Source organism: Giraffa tippelskirchi, chromosome 1, assembly GCF_054371585.1.
Source record: "Giraffa tippelskirchi isolate mGirTip1 chromosome 1, T2T-mGirTip1v1.2.pri, whole genome shotgun sequence".
NCBI classification, from domain to species: Eukaryota; Metazoa; Chordata; class Mammalia; order Artiodactyla; family Giraffidae; genus Giraffa; species Giraffa tippelskirchi.
This window is the reverse complement of record NC_137275.1, coordinates 23043556-23069055: the sequence shown is the minus strand read 5'-3', so window position 1 is coordinate 23069055 and position 25500 is coordinate 23043556. Positions and strand designations below refer to the sequence as shown.

General features: G+C 41.6%; 1 protein-coding gene across 1 annotated transcript in view; it reads left to right on the top strand.

Moving 5' to 3' along the window:
• The window catches only part of FRAS1 (Fraser extracellular matrix complex subunit 1), a 502478-nt gene that overhangs the window by 286383 nt on the left and 190595 nt on the right, over positions 1 to 25500 (top strand). Inside the window, exons 19-20 of the mRNA XM_081584176.1 lie at positions 5043 to 5183; positions 8156 to 8299. Coding sequence (XP_081440302.1) covers positions 5043 to 5183; positions 8156 to 8299 — 285 coding nt within the window. The remainder of the gene's footprint in view (positions 1 to 5042; positions 5184 to 8155; positions 8300 to 25500) is intronic.

The following is a 25500-nucleotide window of genomic DNA, read 5'->3' as shown; positions in this document are numbered from 1 at the left end:
TACTGTTCAAAAAATGTACCAGGTAGGGGGTAGGATGTGGGGTTAGGGGTGGGTCATGAGTACAGTTTGGATGGAATGAATGTGATGTTATCATTTACATTAAGTAGGTAAGGGTTAAGCTTGGATGCTTAATGGATAATGGACAATGAGGAATGAAGAATATGTGGTAGCAATGAAACACCAAGTAGAGACATCCTCTAGACAGTTAGATTTATGTGACTAGAGTTCAGGGTTAAAGTCAGAGCTGTACACATAAATTTGGGACTCACCAGCCTGAGGCTGAAAAGAAAAGATCAAAGAGAAGGGAGACCTAGCAGTGTACTGCCAGCATTTCCATCTACCTACCCCACCCACTCACCTTCCTAGTTGCCCTTCCATTCAGTCAGCAGAAACTTACTTCCTAAGAACTTGTGACATGCCAGGGACAGGGACTATGACAGGTACTGTGTGAATCACAGAGATGGATAAGATGTAAATTTTACTCTTAAAGGATTCCCAGGGGCTTGGGGAGGTAGGGTAAATCACACTTTACCATCTGATCCAGCAATTCCACTTCTGGGTATATGGCCAAAATAATTGAAAGTGAGATCTCAAAGAGGTATTTGTATACTCCTTTTTATAACAGCATAATTCACACTAGCTTAAAAGTGGAAGCAAATCAGTGTGCATCTATGAATGAATGGATTACCAAAATGTGGTAAATATGCATACATACAATGGAATATTATTCAACCTGAAAAAGGAAGAGAATTCTGACGTATGTTCCCATATTGATGAACCTTAACAACATTATGCTAAGTGAAGTAAACCATTCATGAAAATGAAGTAAATAAATAGCAATATGCCTTTTGTTCTTTAAAAAGAAAACAGAAAGAAAGAAGGAAATGAAGAGTGAGGGAGAAGGGGAGAGTGATTTTATTTGACTTGACTCATTTCAACTTCCATCCCTCATCACGGTGTTCCTACTGCATATCCTAGAGGATTTTGATATTTACATCATAATTCAAGAGACATCCACCTCAAAAATTGTTTTGACATGAAAAGCCAGGAAATTTTATACAATGTAAAAATATTTATGCTGGCCCACTTCATATATTATTTAAAAGGAAAAAAGAAGTAGTAGTGTCCTTTGTCTGAAATTTAAACAGAAAATAAAATGAACAAAAAATTGGTATGTTTTCATTGTTTTAGGTAAAATTTTTACTGGAGTCAGGTTGACTGGAATTTACAACCATCTGAGGACACTTTTAATGTCAAAACTTTTAGTGCTTAAGCAGCTCTGTTATGCTTTTTCAGAAATATACTCAGCCATCAACTGGAAAACCACTCTCTAAAAAATGTAGTGGAGAAATTACTCGCAGAACTTATTCTCAAATCTCTTCCATATATGCCCTGTAATGGAATTAGTCTTCCCTGAAGGATCTTAGACTTCAAACTGGAACTTCTGCTATGGAATCAGCTTCCATTAAATGATAGACCCTCATAAAAGTCACTGAAAGAGTGTAGCACAGAATTGAAGTTTCATGAGCTTGTTTTAAAGACACAGATGCCTGTAGTTACAGAATATAGTATTACGGAGGGCAAAATACTTGGAGAGGATGGTAATCCAGCCTATCATTTTCCCTCAGTGGCACAGGGTGACTCACTAGCTCATTATCTATTTGATTCTTAAACATTTCCAATGAAGGCAGTTCTGAAGTCTGCCATGGGGATGTCCAGTGAGGCTTATTTCTGAAATCAAGTGGGAGCCAAAGAATTTTCTTCTGAAATTCTTGGCCCATAAGCTCATTTGTCTTCATTGCTTTCTTTGTTGTTGTTGTTGTTCAGTCACTAAGTTGTGTCTGACTCTCCGTGACCCCATGGATTGAAGCACACCAGGCTTCCCTGTCCTTCACTATCTCCCAAAGTTTGCTCAAACTCATGTCAGTTGAGTAGGTGATACCATCCAACCATCTCATGCTTTGTCGCCCCCTTCTGCTGCCCTCAATCTTTCCCAGCATCAGGGTCATTTCTAGTAAGTCAGTTCTTCACATCAGGTGGCCAAAGTATTGGAGCTTCAGCTTCAGCATCAGTCCTTCCAATGAATATTCAGGACTGATTTCCTTTAGGATGGACTGGTTGGATCTCCTTGTTACCTAAGGGACTCTCAGGAGTCTTCTCCAGCACCACAGTTCGAAAGCATCAATTCTTTCGTGCTCAGCCTTCTTTATGGTTGCTTTCTTATTTTATATAATTCAGTAACAATCGTTATTCACATCGAGCCAGTTTATCTCATTAATTTTGTGGCCAAATGAAATGAAATAAGTTGTCTGCTCATAATGCATTAATTCATCTCCTCCCAGTTTTCAATTCAACAATGATATGCTTGGATCTCCTATTTATTAAGGAGGTAGAACAGGAGGAGCTGGGGATATTTGCAATCTTGTAAGGTCTGATATGAACATATTGGTATTATCATAAATAAATTTAGGTATGTAGAAGTATGTTGCTTCCCCAATTATCCTAGACGGCTTTGTGTTGACAATACAAATTAGTTGTTTTTTGAAATACTGCCACCTGACTTTCTATCACATGTCATTTCATTTGTGTTAAACATGTCTTAAATAATGAGCTGATATGTATCTCTCTTTTATAATCATATTTGTTTACTTGTTCTATTTTGTTTTTTAAAGAGGAAATATTTTGTCAGTGATTCTGAAAATACTTGGGAAAAATTGCTGTGACTTGTGCTATTAGAGTAGTTAACAAGGCAATCTAAAAAAGATAAGGAAATAATTTTAAAACTTGGAGCTCTGGCTCTGTTTTTCATAGAGTAATAAATACTGTTGAATAGATATAAAGCTCTGCAGTGTAGCTAGGGATAATAATCAAAATATTTATCAACCAATAAGTAGGGTGTGGGCTTCCCTGGTGGCTCAGACAGTAAAGAATCCACTTGCAATGCAAGAGACCTGGGTTCGATCCCTGGGTTGGGAAGATCCCCTGGAAGAGGGCATGGTAAGCCACTCCAGTATTCTTTCCTGGAGAATCCCCATGGACAAAGGAGTCTGGTGGGCTACAGAGTCTATGGGCTCGCAAAGAGTCAGACATTACTGAGCTAATATGCACAGCATACACAAGGTAGGGTGTGGGGCTTCGTAGAGGGCTCAGTGGTAAAAAACCCGCCTGCCAATGCAGGAGGTATAAGAGATTCTGGTTCAAACCCTGGGTTGGGAAGATCCCCTGGGAGAAGGCATGGCAACCCACTCCAGTATTCTTGCCTAGAGAATCTCATGAACAGAGGAAACTGATGGGCCACTGTCCATTGGGTTGCAGAGTTGGACAGGACTGAAGCAACTTAGCATGCATGCATGCAAGGTAGGGTGTACTGCCCAATCCAAACAGGTATGGCCTTAGCTCAGGTACAGGTGTTAAACCTTTAGGTGCTCAGTTATGGATGAGATACTAAGGTAGAGCACCAGAGGGTTTAGGACAGCAGTCATCTACCAGCCATATATCATGAGTTTAATACTCCTACAAACCAGTCCTGCTGGACAAGAGCATCCTACCTTGCAGCAGCCCAATCTGTACATCAAGGAATGAAATTTACATTTTTATTGGGGGTTGGTGGAAATGGAGGCCTCAGTGGTAGAAAATCCCATATGCTTCTTCCAAGCTGCTGATCTCTTGAGTCTTCAGGAGGCTTGACTGAGGGGGCAGAGGAGGCAAAGAGGAGACTGAGGATGGTGTCCCTGCAGTCAGTGGATCTTGTCCCTGAAATGTCTGGGTCCTCCCACTCATTGTCTTACTCACCTCTGTTTCGCCAATACCTCGACCTACTTGCGGCTCAATAACAAAAGATGATTGAGTGATTTGAGGGTGATCAACTGGTTGTTTCAAATTGTGGGCTTTATTATTATTCAGGTATGATGAAGCCAGCATATGAGGAGATGATTGTCTTGGGGAAAGAACCCTTACTTACAGTTCCCAAGAGGAAGGGCATGTCACATTATGCAGGGGCCACAGAGGGAAGCACCAGGATGGGGCAGGAGGCAGAAGGAGTGAGGGCAAAAGGTGGGCAAAAGCTGTTTTTGTGGTTTCTGTGGGAAGAAATGAGTGAGGCATAGTAAATAATCCACATGGTGTCCACAACACCCCATGCAGTATGTATAGTTTATATTCTCATTTTTATACATGAGGAAGTGGGAGCCTTGAGAAATTGCATAACTTAGTCAAGGTCACAGAGAATTGTGATGTGATGCTCTTATTCTCTCTGTTATACTCCACTTTCCATTTGTTTTATTCCAGTTATCTGCTTGTGTGTCTGTTGATGCAGCTAGTTTAAGCAGTTCAAAATGTTGGACAGTTCTTCTTACCTGTATGTGTCCAGTCTCCATCAGAGTGTGTGCACCATAGAAACCTTTGTGGAATCAATCAGTAAGGCCTCCATCACCTTTCTCTTTAATTTGAGCAGCCCAATCAGCAGCCCACTGATGGTATAGGAGCTGTCCTGACCGAAGACCTTTTTTATGGCTTTCTGTTCTTTATCTGACATCCTCTGGGACTGGGAACATGGGAATAAAGAAATGAATGACTCCACAAATGGTTATTTCTGTTTTTTTGTTTTTGTCACTTATCCCTTTCTTAATCTGGGTTCCCTGATGGCTCGGTTGGTAAAGAATCTGCTTACAATACAGGAGACCAAGGTTCAATCCCTGGGTCAGGAAGATCCCTTGTAGAAAGGAACAGCAACCCACTCCAGTATTCTTTCCCGGAAAATTCCATGGACAGAGGAGCCTGGCGGGCTACAGTCCATAGGGTCGCACAGAGTGGGACACGACTGAACTGCTAATATTTTAATCTGGGTTCCACAGATGCTTGCTTTGTAGGATACAGACTGAAAGAAGTATGTGAGATGTCTGCCCTGTCCTTGGGAAAGTTAAGTGAATATATAGAACTTATACCAATGGAATATTACAGGAAAGTGAACGGGAAAGGCAGAGCTACTGTGCTTGTCAGATGGCGGCTTTCCTGATTATCTCCTCTGCCTTTCTTCCTTCCAGCTTGCCACCCATCCTGTTTTGGGTGTGTAGGTACGAGCCCACATAACTGCACAGCCTGCTGGCTTTCCCACGTGCTGTTGGATGGGCAGTGCCTCTCCCAGTGCCCAGATGGGTATTTCAACCAGGAAGGCAGTTGTACAGGTGAGTATGTAACTGGCTGGGGCGTATGCCCATCACACCCTATGCCCATATGTTGTCTTCACAATGCCACCTGATTTTGCAGTTAGAAACCGTGTCATACCAGGGGACTAGACTTGGGCTGTGAGTCCTTCTGAGTGAGGAAAACAAGTGAAATTCTGTTCATCCGATAGGAAATGTGGATGACGTGAAAAATGAGAATCAGCTTGACCCTCTGCATATAGTGAGGGATGATTGGGGCCATCAAGGAGATGAGCTGCTGCAGGCTCTCATGCATTTGTGGGAGAGCAGGCATTGGCCTTACCTCTGCAGTCCTCAGCCCCCCCTTCCCCTGGCTGCAGCCTAATAGAGCAAAAAGGGAAAGAGGTATTTATTTTCTTCCTTGACACATCAGCCCAATATGTTTTTTAAGAGCACCTGTATATTTCAGTGACAGAGATTTTAAAAATTACTAGTTCAGATTAGTGAAGGGTTTTATTGGAATCGACAAACTACTAAAATTTAAGCACCTTATTGTAGCTCTGTGTTTTCTTGTCGATAAAGAAAAAGAGAAAAGACAAACACATTCTATCATGATTATGGTTTTATTTCTAAAAATAGACTGCTGAGGCCGACTGATAGGGAAAAAGCCCATCATTATAAAATTGTTTGATTTGAGTTTCTGGCATTGGAAAACATGTAGTAAATGTGAAAAATATTTTTGAAATAAATTAAAACTTGTCAGATTCATCAAGCCTCAAACTCCAAAGAGGAAATTTAATGTGAATACAAATGTAGATGATTGAAGATCAATATTATTTCTTATGGAATTTTCTTCTACAAGTAGCTTTTTAATCTCTGTAGGCCCCTGATGGGTTGTTTTACTTGAAACACTCTATTACGCTCAGTAGGGAGCATTCTTGGTTTCTTTGTCAATGGGGTTGTCCTTGAAAACTGTGGTCTTTCCTTCTGTGCCCTCACCCTTGCCCAGTTGGTTTCGTCTGTGGAAAAATTGTTTGGGGGAGGAAAGTCTGAGTAGCTGTAACTCTTTTCTGCTCATGCCCCTGCCTGCCTGAGACCAGCAGATGGAAGGTACTTTTATAGGGAAGAATAAAAAAACCTGGCTACAGTTTGAATCTGTTTCTTTTACTTTCCATTGCTTTCCTGAACTGAAAGGATACTGTCTATACATAATGCCCTGCCTCAGGGAACCCGGCCCCTCTGCCTGAATGTGATACCAAAATGCTGTAGTCCAGAGAGACTTTCTGACCCTGTTCACCTATGTATGGCTGCAAGAAAGAGGAAATTAACACATCCCCTCCCTGAGGCTGACCATTCCCGGGGGTATTTGTAAGATTAATGGCCTTTATACTTTACTTCCTCACCTCCTCCTCCTCTGTAAAATAACCTGGCATCCAGACCCTGATAAGATGGTTATTTTGAGACACTAGTCTGCCATCTTCTTGGTTTGCTGGCTTTTCAAATAAAGTTGTTATTTCTTGCCTCAACACCTTGTCTACTGATTTATTGGTCTGTAATGGGGCGAGCAGAGGGGACTTGGACTCAGTAACAGTACTACAGGCAGCAGGGCTCCAAGGTCACTGGAAATATCCTGGCAGGGAGGGGGCACTGGGCAGTAGAGATTGTCCTGAGAGTGCTAGTATCTTTCGGATGGGCATTTACAAAGTTAAGAGCCTCAGGAATGTAGAACTGGTGATAGTTAATGCCAGCCTTCTAATCAGCAGTTTGCTTGCTTGCTTTTTTTTTTTTCTATAACTTCTTATCTTCTCTTGGCCTTCTGCCAGACAAAGTTGACTTTACTGGAAATCTGTGCCTTTCCTTCCCACCAGCTCTGCACCAGAAGGAAATTCTTTGTCATTAGTTCCAGCAAGCACTACCCAGCTCTGGTCCTTCACCTCCCCTCCTCTTGGAATCAGACAGGCTTAGACTTCCTCATCCTTGGCAGAGAAACCCTTCAATCTCCTTCCACGTACGCTTGCTCCCGCTGCCCATCTTGGCAGCACAAGAGCAGTTGCAGCTGCAACTTCCTTTTATTCTTTGCCATCCTTATCTTTATTGCCTGCATCTACTGGGACTCACTGCTTTTTTTCAGTGTAGTACCTCTCAGTAATTTGGTGGTTTTTCTGAGGAAAACATAGCTTTGACAGTTTTGTCTGAGGAATTGAACTTCAGACATGGCTCAGGATAACCTCCAGAAAGAGGCTCTTTTCGGCTCTTTGTATTTTAATTAAGTGTTGCTGCTAAAGCAGGCATTCAAGTTGTGGCCTGGAGGGAGAGCAGGATTGGCATCTGACTCTGTGAGAAGTTTTCACTTCCCCTGCTGTGGATAGTTCCACCTGTGCCTGCTGGGGATTTCTAAGAAGCAAAATGTCTCCCTCTTCTCCATCTAGCTCTTTGAATTTTAGAGAGGGAGAGTCTTACCACTTGTTTTTCTCTTTTTTGACTTTGATCTGAACTTCCAGACTTACATAGATGGGAATGGTCATACTGAGCAACCAATTCCTCTCATTTATTTTCTAAAAACTTTTAAAATATTTATTTACTTATTTAGCTACACTGGGTCTTAGTTGAGGCATGTAAGATCTTCAATCTTCCTCTCGGCATGTGGGATCTTTTTAGTTACAGCCTGTGAACTCTTAGTTATGGCATACAGGATCTAGTTCCCTGACTTGGGATTGAACCTTGGCCCCCTACATTGGGAGCTTAGCTATTGGACCACCAAGGAAGTCCCAATTTCTCTCATTTAAATGTTTCTAGATTCCATGTTCTGTTCATGGGCAATGTTTTTGTTGACCCTAGAAATGCTGTCTTTTGGTCAATGCCAAAATGTGTGCCAGCTTGCTCAGGAGTCTTCTTCAAAAGATGATTAGAATTTGAAGTCTGTTCTTAGTGTACTTGGTGGAGTACACGAAATACTTCGTGTGTGTACGTGCCAAGCTGCTAACTCCAATCCCGATTCTTGTTTTTCCTTGCAGAGTGCCACCCCACCTGCAGGCAGTGCCACGGCCCGTTGGAGTCTGACTGCATCTCCTGCCACCCTCACGTTCCTCTGACTGCTGGAAACTGCAGGGCCAGCTGTAAAGAGGAGCAGTTCCTCAACCTCGTGGGGTACTGTGCTGGTGAGTGAGTCCCCTTCACAGGCTCAGAAATCCCTAGCCAAAGGCTGGGGCTCTTCATGCCAGGCCCCAGAAGGCTCTTATATTTGTCCTTGGTCATCAGATTAAGAGCTCTCTTTTTGAAGATGTTTGTCTCATGTCCAAAAATTCACTTCACTGCTTTCTATCTGACATTTAGTAAGTATCTGTGGATTCAAGTGGAATCTTCTAATGATACTCTTGCAGTTCCTGACAAAACCTTAGAACCTCATATTAATGAAAACTGAAGTCATGGTAATGACTGCTTACATGCATGCAGTGCACTTTAGCTTCAGACGGCAAGAAGTAGGTTCAAGATAGCCACTGCACTCTGAAAACTGTTGCCCTCTTGTCTGTGTTGTCTCCTGCTGTGAAGAACATTTGTCATCAGCCCTGAGCACATACAACAACAACCAGGCACAAAAGTGTAGGGAGATTAACCTAGAAGCAAATCAGTTGCTTCAGGAAATGGGATTTTTTTTTCCTCCTCAGTTTAGTACTCAGATCTCAAAAGGAAGCAAATTAGGAAAACAAAAAAATAAAAAAGCAGCAACAATAACAGCAACAGCTTTACTGGGACTTCCCTGGTGGTCCAGCAGTTAAGAGTCTGTGCTCTCAATACAGTGGGCATAGCTTCGATCCCTGATTAGGGATCTAAGATCCCATATGCTGCATGGGTATGGCCACAAATTTTGTTTAAAAAGCACCTTACTGGAAAGAACCCTGGAATTTGGATCATGATGAAGTAGCCATTCAGTGTTTGTGTTCATCCATCCATTCCTACAATAAATATCTTTGAGTGTCTAACAGTGGTCAGACGCTCAGAATATTTAAAAAAAAAAAAAGATTAATAAGATAATGATTGTGCCCTCAAAGAGTTTAAATCTGGAGAGGGGAATTTACAGACTAGTGGGTTATTTTATATTTCTTGACCCACTTCTCCAAGTCGCATGAGAAAGCCGAAGAGATTTGCCTGCAGCAGTTGTTGTCACGCTCTGAAGGGCTTGAGTAGGAAGCATCCTGGAATCCACTGGGCAAGAGGGGAAGCTGAAACTCTGGTTAGACACACCCTGGAGGGGCTGATCTGGCTGTAGGGCTTGTTCCCAGGCAGGGAGGGAGTGTGGCCAGTTGTCTCCATCAGAGTATCGAGGTGGCCCATGCAACACAGCGAGTAAATGATAATAGTGTTTCACATGTGGCTGGGGCACCGCAGTCCTGGGTGATTTATTTCTTTTTGCACATGACCTTGGCTCAGACAGTAAAGAATCTGCCTGTAGTGTAGGAGACCCAGGTTCAATCCCTGGGTCAGGAAGATCCCCTGGAGAAGGAAATGGCAGCCCACTCCAGTATTCTTGCCTGGGAAATCCCACAGACAGAGAAACCTGGCAGCTACAGTCCATGGGGTCACAAAGAGTCATACAGAGCTGAGCTACTAACACTGAGCTTAAGGCTAGACATTAGAAGGACTTCCCTGGTGGTCCAATGGTTAGGACTCCACACTTGCACTGCTGGGGGCCTGCGTTTGATCCCTGGGGAACTAAGAAACCACAAGCCATGTAGTACCACCAAAAAAAAAAAAAGAGTGAAAAAATGACTCAACATGAGAGTCCAAGATCTACACCCTAGGAAGACAAAACTCTTGAGAGCAGCCAAAACCTGATTATAGAGACTGCAAACATTTTAGGAACAATGGAAAGTAGAAGCTCAGAGAGTTCAGGCTTCAGACAGATGTGATAACCCACAACTAGAGGAGCTTCCCTGGTATCTCAGACAGTAAAGAATCTGCCTGCAATGCTGGAGACTCAGGTTCAATCCCTGGGTTGGAAAGATCCCCTGGAGATGGGCATGGCAACCCGCTCCAGGATTCCTGCCTGAAGAATTCCAAGGACAGAGGAGCCTAGGGCTGATTCCTATGTTAGGATACAGAGGAGCAGCTCCCAAGAGCTTCCTGACATGGTTAAAACACATTAGTGGATATTGTTGACAGTAACCTGAGCCCAGGGTGCTGAGTTTGAGGGGTTTCAGAGATCTTCCAGGCTACTTAAGGCTACCTGTCATCACACAAGTACAGTTAACAGATAGTACAAAGCAATTTATGGATCATAGCCTCTTTAGGCAGTATGGGTTGTAGGAGTTCAGAAGAGGGAGATAAAAAATATGGACAGGTGGGGCCTAAAATTCTTCCTGAAGAATAGCTAGGATTCTGTTAGACAGAGGGAAATGTGGTGGGCGTTCCAGGTGTGTTTCTACCAGGAGACAGGCACAGGGGTAGAACATGTGGGTCATTCGTGGCCAGTGAGAGGGGTCCAACCTGGCTGAAGGACCTGGTTTGAATTAAGACATATTAGGTGAAATGACTGGAAAATGTAAGTTGGAGCCAGGGTATACAGAACGCAAAGTTCTAGGCTGAAAAATTTGGACTGACTCTTGTGGGCATAGGACTATGAGAGTTTTAGAGGGAACTGTGACAGCTAAGTCTATGTTACAGGCAGAAAGGCTGCAAGCTGCGTGGAAGATGGATTGCAGGTCAGAGAGATGATGGAGATGTTAGAAGGTTGAACCTTCATGATGGCTTTTCTATTTTCAACCTATTCTGAGTGTGGAACCTAAACACTTTATGCTGGGCCCATTTTATAAATAAATGTTTATATAAGGAGATTGGAAAATTTTAATTTTTAATCAGCTCAGTTCTCTCTAATGTCCAGAGGCCTCTTTGATGGTAAATTAGGTGATTAGGAATTGCATTAACTTTTTAAGGCTTATAAGGGATCAGTGGAATAAAGAATCACTGGAATAGGCCAAATGACTCTGAAAGTCCCCAGCCCTAGAATATCAGGTTCCATTAATGTAAGCTGAAAGGAACACACCTTGTCTGTTCTGAGATTAGGTGAAAGTTTTACATAAGGTAACCCATTGTTTGGTACTTGGAAATATTTTGTTCAGTGGCAATGCACTTGTGCGTGCTAAGTCACTTAAGTCTTATCCAACTCTTTGCAACCCTATGGATGGTACCTCTGTCCATGGGATTCTCCAGGCAAGAATACTGGAGTGGGTTGCTGTTTCCTCCTCCAAGGGATCTTCCCAACTGAGGGATCGAACCCGTGTTTCTTATGTCTGCCTGCATTGGCAGGTGGGTTCTTTATTACTGCTGCTGCTGCTAAGCCGCTTCAGTCGTGTCCTACTCTGTGCGACCCCATAGACGGCAGCTCACCAGGCTCCGCCGTCCCTGGGATTCTCCAGGCAGGAACACTGGAGTGAGTTGCCATTTCCTTCTCCAACGCATGAAAATGAAAAGTGAAAGTGAAGTCGCTCAGTTGTGACCAACTTCGTGACCCCATGGACTGCAGCCTACCAGGCTCCTCCGTCCATGGGATTTTCCAGGCAAGAGTACTGGAGTTGTTTGCCATTGCCTTCTCCATCTTTACCACTAGCGCCACCTGAGAAGCCCTGAGTTGAGAGTAGCTTATCAGTATTTATCACAGAAAAATATGACCAGTAATTTCAGTTGTTGACCTTTTAGAGAAGTGCACTGACTCCAAGGTTTATTTTTTAATGAATATATGCCCTTTCCAAATACCTCCCAATTCTCTCTGTAATATTGTAATGGATTTGTTCATGTATGGCTTCATCAGGCATTTATTACTCACATGCTCCCTACCAGGCACTGTGCTAGGCTCTGGGGAGGCCCGGATGAATAAAATATAGTGATTGCGTTCCAGAAACACACTGTGTGGTGAAGAAAGGAGATGTTTGTTGAATACTATATTATTATGACTATATGAGCTGAGGGACAACACCCTATCCCAGACTGGAATGTGTATGTGTGTGTGTCTGCGCGCTCGTGTGTGTGTGTGCGCTCGTGTGTGTGTGTGTGCGCTCGTGTGTGTGTGTATGTGTGTGTGTGCGCGTGCATGTGTGTAGTGGGTGGTGAAGGCCTTCTGGAACAAGTCATAACTGAGAAGATTAGGAAACATGAGTAAGAATTAGAGGGCGTTGGAGATTTGGAGAGGAGAGCATTCCAGAAAACAAGTCAAAGAATATTTTCTATTCAGGCATCAACAGAAGGTTCAGTAGAATGCCAGGTCCCTCCAGGTGCTGGGCCCTGAAGCAGAAGGAAGCAGGTCCGGTCACAAGGCCTTTGTGAGTTCTGTTTGAGGAGAACATGCCTTGTTATCAAGGCTGTGATAGGTTTTTAAGGAAAGAAGCGTTTTAATTACATTTCTGTAAAGAGAAAGATCTGCAGAAGATTGCGTAGAAGAAGATGGGGCAGAAAGTCCTTTGGGAGGGAGTTGTAGGAATCCAGGTGAGAGATGAAGCCCTTTGATAAGAAAGTTGCTGAGAGGATGAAGAGCAGGGCACAGCTTCAGTAAGCATTAATTGTATATTAGGTCGACCCATCTGACATTGCTGTTTTGTGGGCAAAAAAAAAAAAGTGGTCAAATAGTGGCAGTTTCATATGTTTCAACCTAATAGAAACAGCAGAAGTTGGTGATCTCCTAGACCTAAGGCTAAGGGAGAGTGAATTTGGGGGATGATTTCTAGGATTCTAGTCTAGTAAGTTCAAGGAATGAGAGAACCATTTGTGAAGGACCAGAATAGGAAGCGGAGAAGGCAATGGCACCCCACTCCAGTACTCTTGCCTGGAAAATCCCATGGATGGAGGAGCCTGGTAGGCCACAGTCCATGGGGTCTCTAAGAGTCGGACACTACTGAGCGACTTCTGAGCGACTTCACTTTCACTTTTCCCTTTCATGCATGGGAGAAGGAAATGGCAACCCACTCCAGTATTCTTGCCTGGAGAATCCCAGGGACGGCGGAGCCCGGTGGGCTGCAGTCTATGGGGTCACACAGAGTTGGACACGACTGAAGCAACTTAGCAGCAGCAGCAGAATAGGAAGATATTTGACCTTGGGCAGGTGGGACTATTGGACTATCTGGGGTAGCTGTCCAGGAGGAGGGTGAAGATCTCAGTGAGTCATAAACTCATCTGCTATCTTCATTTCACCCTGAACCTAAAGTCCTGGAACTCTGTTTTTAGCTCAAGTGTTGCTTCAGTCACGTCATAAGTTAAACTCCTGGAATATTTCAGTGACTTTTATCTAAACGCTGGTGATAGCAAAGCAGAAGATAGTCCACCCATGCAGTGCCCTCAATAGTATTTCCAAAGTCCTTGGGAAAATCTAACACAGTGGAAGCCCTGGAGAAGCACCCTTTCTTCTCCTTCTGTCTCATGTGAACTTTAGAGGTTGGTAGGATTTACTCACAGATTTATTCTCTCTCTGAGCTGTACCTAACCTAAGATCATCAGAGACCTCTTAATTGCCCTTAGCTGTTTAAGAAAGAAAATTACATCTAATCTATCACACAGACAAGAATAAGCACATCCTGGGAACAGGTCCAGTAACCTCAATGTGTTATCACATATGGAGATGTCATATGTGTGAGGTTTTTTCTTCCCTCCAAGTCTATCAAAGCAAATACACAGTTTGTGAGATTTGGGGCCAGAGCTGAAGGCTTTCAACAAAGACAAATGAACTGGGATGAGAGGTAAGAGTGGATAAGATTGCAGCTGACATGGTGAGGTGTTATGGAAAACCAGTTGTTTTCCTCCATAGATTTTTGTTTTTTATACTTTGCTCACATCTCAACAATGTTATCCTCAAATTTCAAAGCCTGGGGTGCTCCTTCTTTTTGTCTTTCTCAGCTAAAACCTTTCTCTTTTGAGAAAAGGGTGAGAATTAAAAAGAAAACATGAAGAAGAAATATTCAAATGAAGATGCATTAAAAAATGACGTTGTTTTTCTGGAATGTCTAATGGGAAGGCTGTACTTTTTAGTTCTTAGATAGAAAGGAGATAATGCTGAGAGTAATATTGTAGAGAAGGCTGAAACATTTTATTTCTTTATTTGAATTTTAATCTAGGTATTGTTTTTTTACAATATTGTGTTAGTTTCAGGTGTTCAGCAAAGTGATTCAGCTATATATGCATATATGTATATATCTGTATGTTTTTCTATTCTTTTTTCTATTTACTTTTTAATGAAGGATAATTGCTTTACAGAATTTTGCTGTTTTCTGTCAAACCTCAACATGAATCAGCCATAGGTATACATATATACCCTCCGTTTTGGAACTCCCTCCCATCTCCCTCCCCATCCCACCCCTCCAGGTTGATACAGAGCCCCTGTTTGAGTTTCCTGAGCCATACAGCAAATTCCCGTTGGCTATCTATTTTACATACGGTAATGTAAGTTTCCATGTTACTCTTTCCATACATTTCACCCTCTCCTGCCCTCTCCCCATGTCCATAAGTCTATTCTCTATATCTGTTTCTCCATTGTTGTCCTGTAAATAAATTCTTCAGTATCATTTTTCTAGATTCCATATATATGTGTTAGAATACAGTATTTATCTTTCTCTTTCTGACGCACTTCACTCTGTGTAATAGGTTCTAGGTTCATCTACCTCATTAGAAATGATTCAAATGCGTTCCTTTTTATGGCTGAGTAATAGTCCATTGTGTATATATACCACAACTGCTTTATCCATTCATCTGTTGATGGACATCTAGGTTGCTTCCACGTTCTAACTATTGTAAATAGTGCTGCAATGAACAATGGGATTCATGTGTCTCTTTTGATTTTGGTTTCCTCGGGGTATTTGCCTAGGAGTGGGACTGCTGGGTTATATGGTGGTTTTGTTCCTAGTTTTTTAAGGAATCTCCGTACTGTCTTCCATAGTGGCTGTATCAATTTATATTCCCACCAACAGTGTTTATTTTCTCAAAGAATCAGCTTTTAGTTTTATTAATCTTTACTGTTGTTTCTTTCATTTCTTTTTCGTTTATTTCTGCTTGGATTTTTATTTCTTTCCTTCTACTAGTTTTGGGGGTTTTTGTTCTTCTTTTTCCAGTTGTTTTAGGTATAAAGTTAAGTTGTCTATTCAATGTTTTTCTTGTTTCTTGAGGTAGGATTGTATTGCTATAAGCTTCCCTCTTAGAACTGCTTTTGCTGCATCCCATAGGTTTTGAGTTGTCGTGTTTTCATTGTCATTTGTTTCTAGAAATTTTTTTATTTCCCTTTTGATTTCTTCAGTATCTTGTTGGTTATTTAGAAACGTGTAGTTTAACCTCCATGTGTTTGTGTTTCTTACAGTTTTTTTCTTGTAATTGATACCTAGTCTCATAGCCTTGTGGGCAGAGAAGATGCTTGATATCATTTCAATTTTCTTAAATTTACTGAAGTTTGATTTGTGACCCAAGATGTGGTCTATCTTGGAGAATGTTCCATGTGCACTTGAGAAGAGGGTGTATTCTTCTGCATTTGGATGGAATGTCCTGAAGATATCAATGTGATCCATCTCATCTAATGTATCATTTAAGACTTGTGTTTCCTTATTAATTTTCTGTTTTGATGATCTGTCCATTGGTGTGAGTGGGGTGTTAAAGTCTCCTACTATTATGGTGTTACTGTTGATTTTTCCTTTTATGTCTGTTAGTGTTTGTCTTATGTATTGAGGTGCTCCTGTGTTGAGTGCATAGATATTTTAAATTTTTATGTCTTCCTCTTGGATTGATCCCTTGATCATTATGTAGTGTCTTTCCTTATCTCTTGTAATCTTTATTTTAAGGTCTATTTTGTCTGGTATGAGGATTGCTACTCCAGCTTTCTTTTGCTTCCTATTTGCATGGAATATATTTTTCCATCCTCTCACTTTCAGTCTATATGTGTCTTGAGGTCTGAAGTGGGTTTCTTGTTGACAGCATATATATAGGTCTTGTTTTTGTATCCATTCAGCCAGTCTGTGTCTTTTGGTTGGAGCATTTAATCCATTTACATTTAAAGTAATTATTGATATATATATTCCTATTGCCTGTTTTTCTATTCTTTTCCAGTATATTTTATTATAAGATATTTAATATAGTTCCCTGTGCTATACAGTAAATCCTTGTTGTTTACCTATTTTGCATATGGTAGTGTGCATCTATTAATCCCATACTCCCAATTTGTCCTCCCTACCTTTCCCCTTTGGTAGCTGTAGGTTTGTTTTCTACGTAGACTACAAAATTTTAAATAGCCGATTTGTCAGGATGGCAGAATTCTAGGGGATTAAAATTTTGTTTATGCAGTAATTTTTTAAATGCTGGTTTGTTTTCTCATAAATCTGTGCCAGAATGTAAGCAAAGGAAGACAAGCATCAGGAAAGAACTACTACTCTGAGAATTTTCACATTGTATTCCAGTACTTGAGTTCTAAGCAGTGGTTAATAAGTGTTGCATGAAAACATGTCTCCTGGCTGAATAAATTTGGCAAACTCTAGGTTAAGTAAAGTTAAGCAGCTTTCTTTATTAATGGGATTTCTCAAAACCTTAAATAAGCAGGTGTGCATTGTGAATCTCTGAAATGAAGGAAGCTGCATCCCTCCTCTTGATTTATTATAGCTTCTCTCAGAGTTAACCAGTGCTTTGCAGAACAATATTTGGGAAGCCCAGCACTAGCTGGTGTTAGTATGTTGGACAATTTGTTGGCACTCCCTCAAGGTCAAATGAAATACTCAAGCTATACTCAGATTGCAGACTTCCTTCCTTCCATCCCTTGGTGGCCCTCTCTCTCTTCCTTTCTTACTTCTTTTCTCTGTGGACGAGCAGAGGGGGCCCCAAGATTGCTCAGGCTTGCCACTTTCTCAACTGTTGAAGAGCATCAGGGAGCAGTCAGTAATTTTCCTCTAATGCTGGGTCTGAGAAGTGTTTGCTCTCTGAATCTGAGCTGACAGATTAGAAAACCTGTTAATATCTTTTTTCTTCCAAATCATTAAATACAAAACAAAACCTCTTGAGTCCCTTCCACAATTTCCCCCAAATATTGTCAGTCATTTCTTAAAGAGGACCCTGAAATGCATGGTGAAACAGTTGAAATGCACAGATTAAAAGAGCAACAAATCCTTATTGTGAAATAAGCTGTGAGAACTGCAACATTGAATGATGAAAAAAGAAACAGTTCAACTTGAAGATCATTAAGAACTGGGTGGAATAGAGCCCTGTAGAAACCAGTGCTCCAGTTCTCTGCTTCCAGGTAAAATGACTTGAAGCCAGAGATGTGGGAGCCAGTTCTGCTTTATTGCAGTTTCTATGTGTGAGGTACGGGGCTTCCCCAATGGCTCAATGGTAAAGAATCCACCTGCAGTACAGGAGATGCAGGAGACCTGGGTTCAATCCCTGGGTGAGGAAGATCCCCTGGAAGAGGGCATGGCAACCCACTCTAGTATTCTTACCTGGAGAATCCCATGGAGAGAGGAGCCTGGTGGACTATGATCCATGGGGTTGCAAAGAGTCAGACACAAGTGAATCAACTGAAAATGCACACACACATGTGAGGAAGGTTGGCACTGTCTTATATCTTGCTGTAGCTGCTCCTGGGGCTGTAAACTGAAAGAAGAAAAGAGGCACACACTGAAACTTGAAACAGATAATGCTTTATTTTCATCATCAAAATCCTACCCATCCATCCCTCCTGGCGTTGCTCAGATTCCTTCCCTTCTAGGACCAGCTTGCTTTTGGCAGCTCCTGAGTTGTAATTTTTAGGTACCCTGATTGTTTCTAAGGATTTCGAACCACTTGGCGTTGACCAGCTCATGTTCTCTGTGAGTGGTCTTTTCATGGTGTCTAGCAATAGGTGACTGTTCTGAGAGCTTAGTATATGACAGTGCAGTACAGTGCTTAGTTGCTCAGTCATGTCCAACTCTTTGCAACCCCATGGATGTAGCCCGCCAGGCTCCTCTGTCCATGGAATTTCCCAAGCAAGAATACTGGATCAGGTTACCATTTCCTCCTCCAGGGGATTTTCTTGACTCAGGAGTTGAACCTGAGTCACTTGTGTCTCCTGCATTGGCAGGCCCATTTTTTACCACTGTACCACCTGGAAGCCCGTTAGTATGTGACAAGCACTTTGCTGATTGCTTTGAATGCATTTTGCCATTTAATACTAACACTGATTCTCCAAGGTGGGTACTAATGTGATCTCCGTTTTGCATATGAAGAAACTGAACTGAAGGAAGGTTCAAGTCACTTACTCAAAATGACACAATTTGGAAGATAGAGCCAGGATTTGAACCTGGAGAGTGATTCCAGAAGTCACACACTGGGTTGGCCAGAAGTTGGTTCTGGTTTTCCCATAAGATCTATTTTTTTTTTAAATTATTCCTATTTTTTGTTTTGTTTTTGGCTGTGTTGAGTCTTAGTTGTGGTACTCAGACTTCCCTCTAGTTGTGGTGCGGGCTCCAGGGTGCACGGGCTCAGTAGCTGCCACTTGTGAGCTTAGTTGTGCCAAGTCACATGGGATCTTGGTTCCAGTACCAGGGATTGAACCTGCACCCCCTGAGCTATAAGGCAGACTCTTCCTCACTGGACCACCGGGGAAGTCTCTTCCCATAAAAGCTTATGGAAAAACCTGAACGAACTTTTTGCCCAGTGCTTAACCATTTTGTTCTACTTGATGAGACCAAATATAATAGAAACTCAAGAAATTTTCTGGTTGTAAATTAAAAGGTGGATCCTCAGAGTCTGGTATGGCAAGATGGTTGGAGCAGCATTATTAATAGGGGAAAGTTGCAAGAATTTTTTGGTCTGTTTTAAATGCTAAGGAAGTCATTTAAGATTGCAGTGGATTTATATTGTGTATCCCTTGCCAAGTTGCTTGAGTCATGTCCAGCTCTTTGCGATTCCATGGACTGTAGCCCATCAGGCTCCTCTCTCCATGGGCATTCTCCAGGCAAGAATACTGGAGTGGGTTGCCATTTCCTCCTCCAGGGGATCTTCCTGACCCAGAGATCAAACCCATGTCTCCCGAATTGCAGGCAGATTCTTTACCATCTGAGCCACCAGGGAAGCTCCATATTGTGCAAATCTGTATTAAATTAATAAACTTTAAATAAAAAACATTAACACATACTAAAATTCAATAATTTGTATTACTCCACATGTACTTTAATCTTTTCCAGTGGTTAAATACATGCATATTTGTATGTATATGCATAGTTGTAATCAGCAGCTATGTACAGGCACACCTTTGAAATGTTGTAGGTTTGGTTTCTGACCACTGCAATAAAGTGACTATCACAATAAAGCAAGTCATACAAATTGTTTGGTTTTCCAGTACTCATAAAGATTATGTTTACACTATATTGTATTCTATTAAGTGTGCAATAGTTTTATGTCTTAAAAACAATGACTATACCTTAAATAAAAATATTTTATTGCTAAAAACTGCTAACCATCATCTGATAGAGTAGAGTTGCCACAAACCTTCAGGTTGCAAAAGAAAAAAAACCACAGCTGCAAAGCACGATTAAGCCAAGCACAATAAAATGAGGCATGTCTGTATTTCTTTGTCTTTCTCTTAAATATCATTTTGTGTATTTCCATGTCTTGGTAAAGTCACTGGAAGAATCCATATAATTGTAGTTTTTAATGGCTAAATAACATTCCATTGTATTTGTGTAACTTAATTTGATTGGCTATTTTTTCTTTTGTGGTTCTGGGCAATGACCAGCAGGGGATAGAGTTACCGCTTGGTGAGTTAAGTATGACTTCCAAGGTTTCACCTGGGATGAGATCTGCTTTTCCTGTTAGTATTAATAGCAATAATGGTGTGGTGCGGTGAATTTTATAATTTTTAAAGTATTTTCTCACTTAACTTTTTCAATTGATCATCCCAAGAAACCTTCTTGCAGAAGTGGGAATAGAGCTCAATTCGGTGCCTAATCAGCACATGGATGGTGATCAAGAAATGTTGGAATGATTTGAATCTGGTGTCCTAACATCTACTTTAGTCTAGTCCCTTTTCAAAGTGTCCTATGGTAATTACACCAAGAATCTTCTTGTGCAGCCCATTGTTTTTTTTTATTAATTTTTTTGCTTCTTATCTCTTCTGTTTCACTTTCTATTTCATTCCATCTGGCCCTATTCTTCTATCTCTATATTTTTTCAATTTTCTTGTGTCTTATTTTTTTTAACATTTCCTTCTTCATTTTCCTTATCTTCTCTTCTGGCAATGCACATTCTTTTTTTATTTCTCATCTGTCACCCTATCTCCTATTGCTGGAACTAAGAGATGCAAATCCAATCTCTCTCTGGAACTTTCGATGATTGTCTCTCCCTTGTTCTCAGAGTTTGTGTTTTATTTAAGGGACTGTGCTGTCTGCTGAAAAATGGTTGAATATTTCAAGGCATTTCTTTTCTTTGAACTTTTGGGGAAAAAAAAGAACATGACCTATGCTTAAACTGAAGCGTTCCTAAATTAAAAAAGAAATAAAGAACAGCAGCTTGTATTTTCTCCTTGGTGTGACTTTTACTAAACAATATTTACCCAGCCTTGGAAATGACCTTACTTAAAACTCTGCAACTTGGCAGGGCTCCCAAAGAAGTTAGGATTGCTTTGTCTTCAGAACTACAGGCCAGGGCCTGAACTGTAGAGAAGGTTTGACTGCTTATGTGTAAAGAATACCATTGAATTTAGGCTCCACAGGTTGTCCATAAGTACTAAAGACAGAAAAATTGCTATGGCTGCACTTACCTACTTTTTTTATACACGTAAATCTCTCCATTTACGTGATAGGCAAAAATCATGACTTAGATGTAAGAGTGATCATCAATATCAATGGCAGTCCTGATTGAGCTAGCCCCAGATTAACGATAATGGCTAATGTTTATTAAGCACTTACTGTGTACTAACTCCTCACATACATTGTCTCTTTTAATCCTGACTGCGACCCTGGAGGGTCAGAGCTGTGATTAATAACATTTCCATGTTGTAACCCAAGAGACTGAGGTAAGAGACGTTAACCAGCTTACCCAATGTTCCACAGCTAGTATACAGTAGAGCTGGGCTTTGAAGCAGCACCCCTTCAGAGGGTACACATGTGAACACTGGGTTGCCAGCCTTCATGACCCGATCTAGTTCCAGTAGGACCTTCTCTTCTCCTTAACAGTATTACTTATAGTTCTTTCTGAGGCTTTGGCACCTTGCCCACTATGGCCTTTCCATACACACTGACTACACTTTCCCTCAACTCACTCCCACCAGTTTATATCTTTGCTTTCTTCTGTGTTTATAAGATTAACGTAATCTCCTAAAAACAACGACAGCAAGAAACTTCCTCACTTCTTCACCTTGAATGTCTCTGTATCTTCTTCTAAATACCTTTTCCCTCATTCCTTCCTTTGAGAAGGAATATGTATGTCTGCTTTCTGAACATTTGATCCACAGGAACAAAATACTCAAAAAGCACGAAAAAAACCCCCGCTCCACCTCTTCCAGGTTCTTTTTTTCCTTCTCCTGACTCTCTTCTTCATCCACTACTGATGTTTCACCAGTATAATTCAGAAATAAGTACAGTTGATGCCTGAACAATGTTAAGTTTGAACTGCATGGGTTTACTTGTGTCCAGATATTTTTCACTAGTAAATACTACAGTACTACACAGTCTGTGGTTGGTTGAATCTGGGGACATGGAGGAACAGGGATGCAGAGGGCTGACTACAAGTTATACTCAGATCAACCTTTGCATTGTTCAAGGGAGTTGATCATAATTATAATTTAAAATTGAGTTACACCTGCTTCCTTCCCACCCCTCTTCCATATTCTAGTCACTGCCACATGTTGCAAAGCTCAAGTCCCTCTTATTTCCTTTGGATAAATAATTATCTGGTCCTCCTTAGATGCCAGTTGTATTTTGTTGCTGTTCAGTCGCTCAGTCGTGTCTGACGCTTTGCGACCCCATGGACTGCAGCACACCAGGCTTCCCTGTCCTTCACTATCTCCCAGAGTTTGCTCAGACTCATGTCCATTGAGTCAGTGATGCCATCCGACCATCTCATCCTCTGACACCCACTTCTCCTGCCTTCATTCTTTCCCAGTATCAGGGTCATTTCCAATAAGTTGACACTTCACATCAGGTGGCCAAAGTACTAGAGCTTCAGCTTCAGTTGTATTTTAGGTGTGGCTTTCTTCTGACATTGGACCTTGTCCTGAGCATCTTGAGGGAAGGGTCTCACTGACTCAATGCTCTGTCTGCTGCAGTGACTTCCATAGTCCCTAACACCCAACTGATATTATCCCGGAGATGTTGTTGAAGTGAATTTTTTTCTATTTTGGAGGAAAGGCAAGATTAAAACATAAACTGGGGGGGAAGGGAGGTTAGATACAAGGCGTCAGGATACCTGGAAAGGAGGGGTGCTTATTTCCCTTTGTTGGCAGCAAGAACTTGCATCAGACCTGAGGAAGGAGCTTCACTCTTAGATCTAACACTGCCTCTCGCTCCCTCCTTCTTCCAGCTGCCTGTCTCTGTGCGTGCTACCCCAGGCTTCTCAGCACATTTGTAAGTTTGTCAACACTGGGCAGAAATCACTTAACGTCCTATAACGTTAAGCTCTGTCTACAGTAGTGGGCTTTGTTGCTATTTCGTCAGTGGTTTTTCCCAGCCACAGACACTGAAAAATGGCAAGTTTCGTTTATTTGTTTTCATACTAACTCAGAGCTAACCCTAAACAGAGCACACGATTTATAATAGCTCATGGGTGGGCTTTTCATACTGTTCATGGGGTTCTCAAGTCAAGAATACTGAAGTGGTTTGCCATTCCCTTCTCCAGTGGACAGGGAAGCCTGGCATGCTGAAGTTCATGGGGTCACAAAGAGTCAGACATGACTGAGCAACTGAACTGACTGATGGGTGGGCTAGGACCAAAGTAATGTTCCAAAGGGTACATGAGGGGGCTTCTTTTACTTCTGCCATCTGTATGTTATTTTCTGGCTTCCTGCTATACTTGTCTCACAAATAGAACCCCATCAGTTTTCAAAGTGGCATCCAAATTCAGAATCCATACACTTTTCAAGGACCCTGAGCTTCAGCATGGAATCATTTCTTTCTCGCCTGATGAGGAACAGCTACAAGTTCTGATTATTTTAACAGCTTCCAAACACGTTTAATGTGGTTGCATTAAGAACCTAATCGACTAACAGGGCATGATTAAAAGCCTCACTGTGTATCTAAATACGTTTTTATAGGTCCATTATTTATCAGCTAAGGAGTCACGGCCCCATAAAACCAACATGCAAAGCCATTGCTTCGACAGTACACATTTACTTTAATATCTTCAAGCTTTTTTGACTTGGCTCCAAAGACGTGAAATAAGTCATTTCCCTGCCATGCACTTCCATCCATCATGATTGTGGGTAATCCTCACTGATCCTCGAAGCAGAGCCTTTGTGATTTGAAGAAAGCCTCACACCGTGATGACCGCATATAATTTCCTCACAGCAGCAGGATGAAGTATTAGAGGATATTGCCACTGCTGAGTCAAAATATTAATTTTTTACATATTTACATTTTTAGCATGTGCACATGCTGTGCACATTTAGAAAACAAATGGAATCCGCTGCTTGCTTAAAAATAAGAAATGTATTTATTTCAGCGCGAGCTGATACTCCGCTTCCAGGCTCTCTTATAATGTGTTCATTAATTTGTGGGTTTAATGTGCTAATTCACCGGGTTTGTGAGCAAGCAGACACATAGACAAATACCTGGAATTCCAGCCGCCCTCCTCCCTCCACCTGTTTAATATATAGTGATATATTAAGTCTGAAATGGATGTAATGTGTATAATCTGAAACAGGCTACACGTAAATGTATATGGGGTCTCTCTCCTCTCCCTGTCATCCTTAATGAGTCTTTTATTTAAAGACTCTTTACTGTAATTGAAATAGTGACAAATAAGGATTTACTTACTGAGTAGCAATGGGAGGATTTGAGAGGCGGCATCCTGAACTGCGCTGTTTTTAAGCAATTAAGGGATGCACGCTCACCATTTAGACATATTTGAGGTTAGTCTCCTTTTTCGATTACAGACTGGAAGGTCAGCGGAAAATGCCTTCCCGCACAGATGGGGCTTTTAGAATGGACCGTTAATCCTTGCAGAGGCTCCTAGATTGGTGGGTTGGAAATTCAATTCCTCTATTTTAGTAACTGCGGTTCTGGTACAAATTAAGCAGTGACAGTATACACTTCCTCTGATGTACCCTGTGAACTTGTTCCAGACAGTACCTGTAGGGAGGAATGGGACTGGGGGCGGGATAGGGAGGACTACAGAGGGATTTGCTATTTTGCTGGCCTCTCTGACAATACTGGCATTTTAAGGACACCTTGTGTTCCCGGAGAACTCAACTCGGTGCTCTCTGATGACCTAGGAGGGTTAGGATGAGGGGAGTGGTTGGTGGCAGGGAAACTCAGGAAGAAGGGGATGTATGTATTCTTAGAGCTGATTCAAATTGTTCTACAGCAGAAACCAACATGACATTGTAGAGAAATGTTTTCCAATTAAAAAACAGATGTTGTGCTCCTACCAGTGTGAGTCCAGCAAGAATCTGAATCAGGATTTGTCGGATGGTCACCACCTACTAAGAAGAATTCAAGACCGACCTTCAAATCAGCTTAATTCTTAAAAAATATGCCCCAAGATTTTATTGTGCATGAAGTGACTGGTGTGGTAGCAGTTCCCTGGGACACATAGTCACCTCCTGCAGTGTCTGGAGATGGGCTCATAGCACCTCTTAATTATGTTTAGATTGTGTAATTAGTGCATCTGGCTGGCCATGGGGAGATTTCTCTCTTCATTATCTCAAATTGTACTGACAGGGCAGTTGTAAATTGTCACACATTCAGCCAAGTTTCACCCTGTTCCTCTTGGCCTGAAATAAATTGAAAACCAGGTGGTGCAGGCCAGGTCAGCCTTTTCCCAGGCCTTCAAATTCCCCACAGTTTCCTAATATTTTCACTCCAATATTTTTTTCTTTCATTTAACATATAGATAAGGACTCTCTTATCTAGATAAGGACAAGGAAGCTTGGCATGCTGCAGTCCATGGGATTGCAAAGAGTCAAATACGACTTAGCGACTGAACAAGGGCTCCCTAACTAGGTACTACTGATTTAGCCAAATTCTACCTTGTTGTAAATTTTAAAGGCATTTTGGAAGCTGGCAGATTGTTCAAAAGTCTTCCCTGGTCATGTCTGAAAGATAAACCACTGGTATATTGGTTTTCCTTCTCACGGGACACCCAGGGTCTCCATTCCCGGTCTCGACAGCCTTGATACACTTATACAGTAGTATTCTTAGTTTTCTTTATATGCCTACTC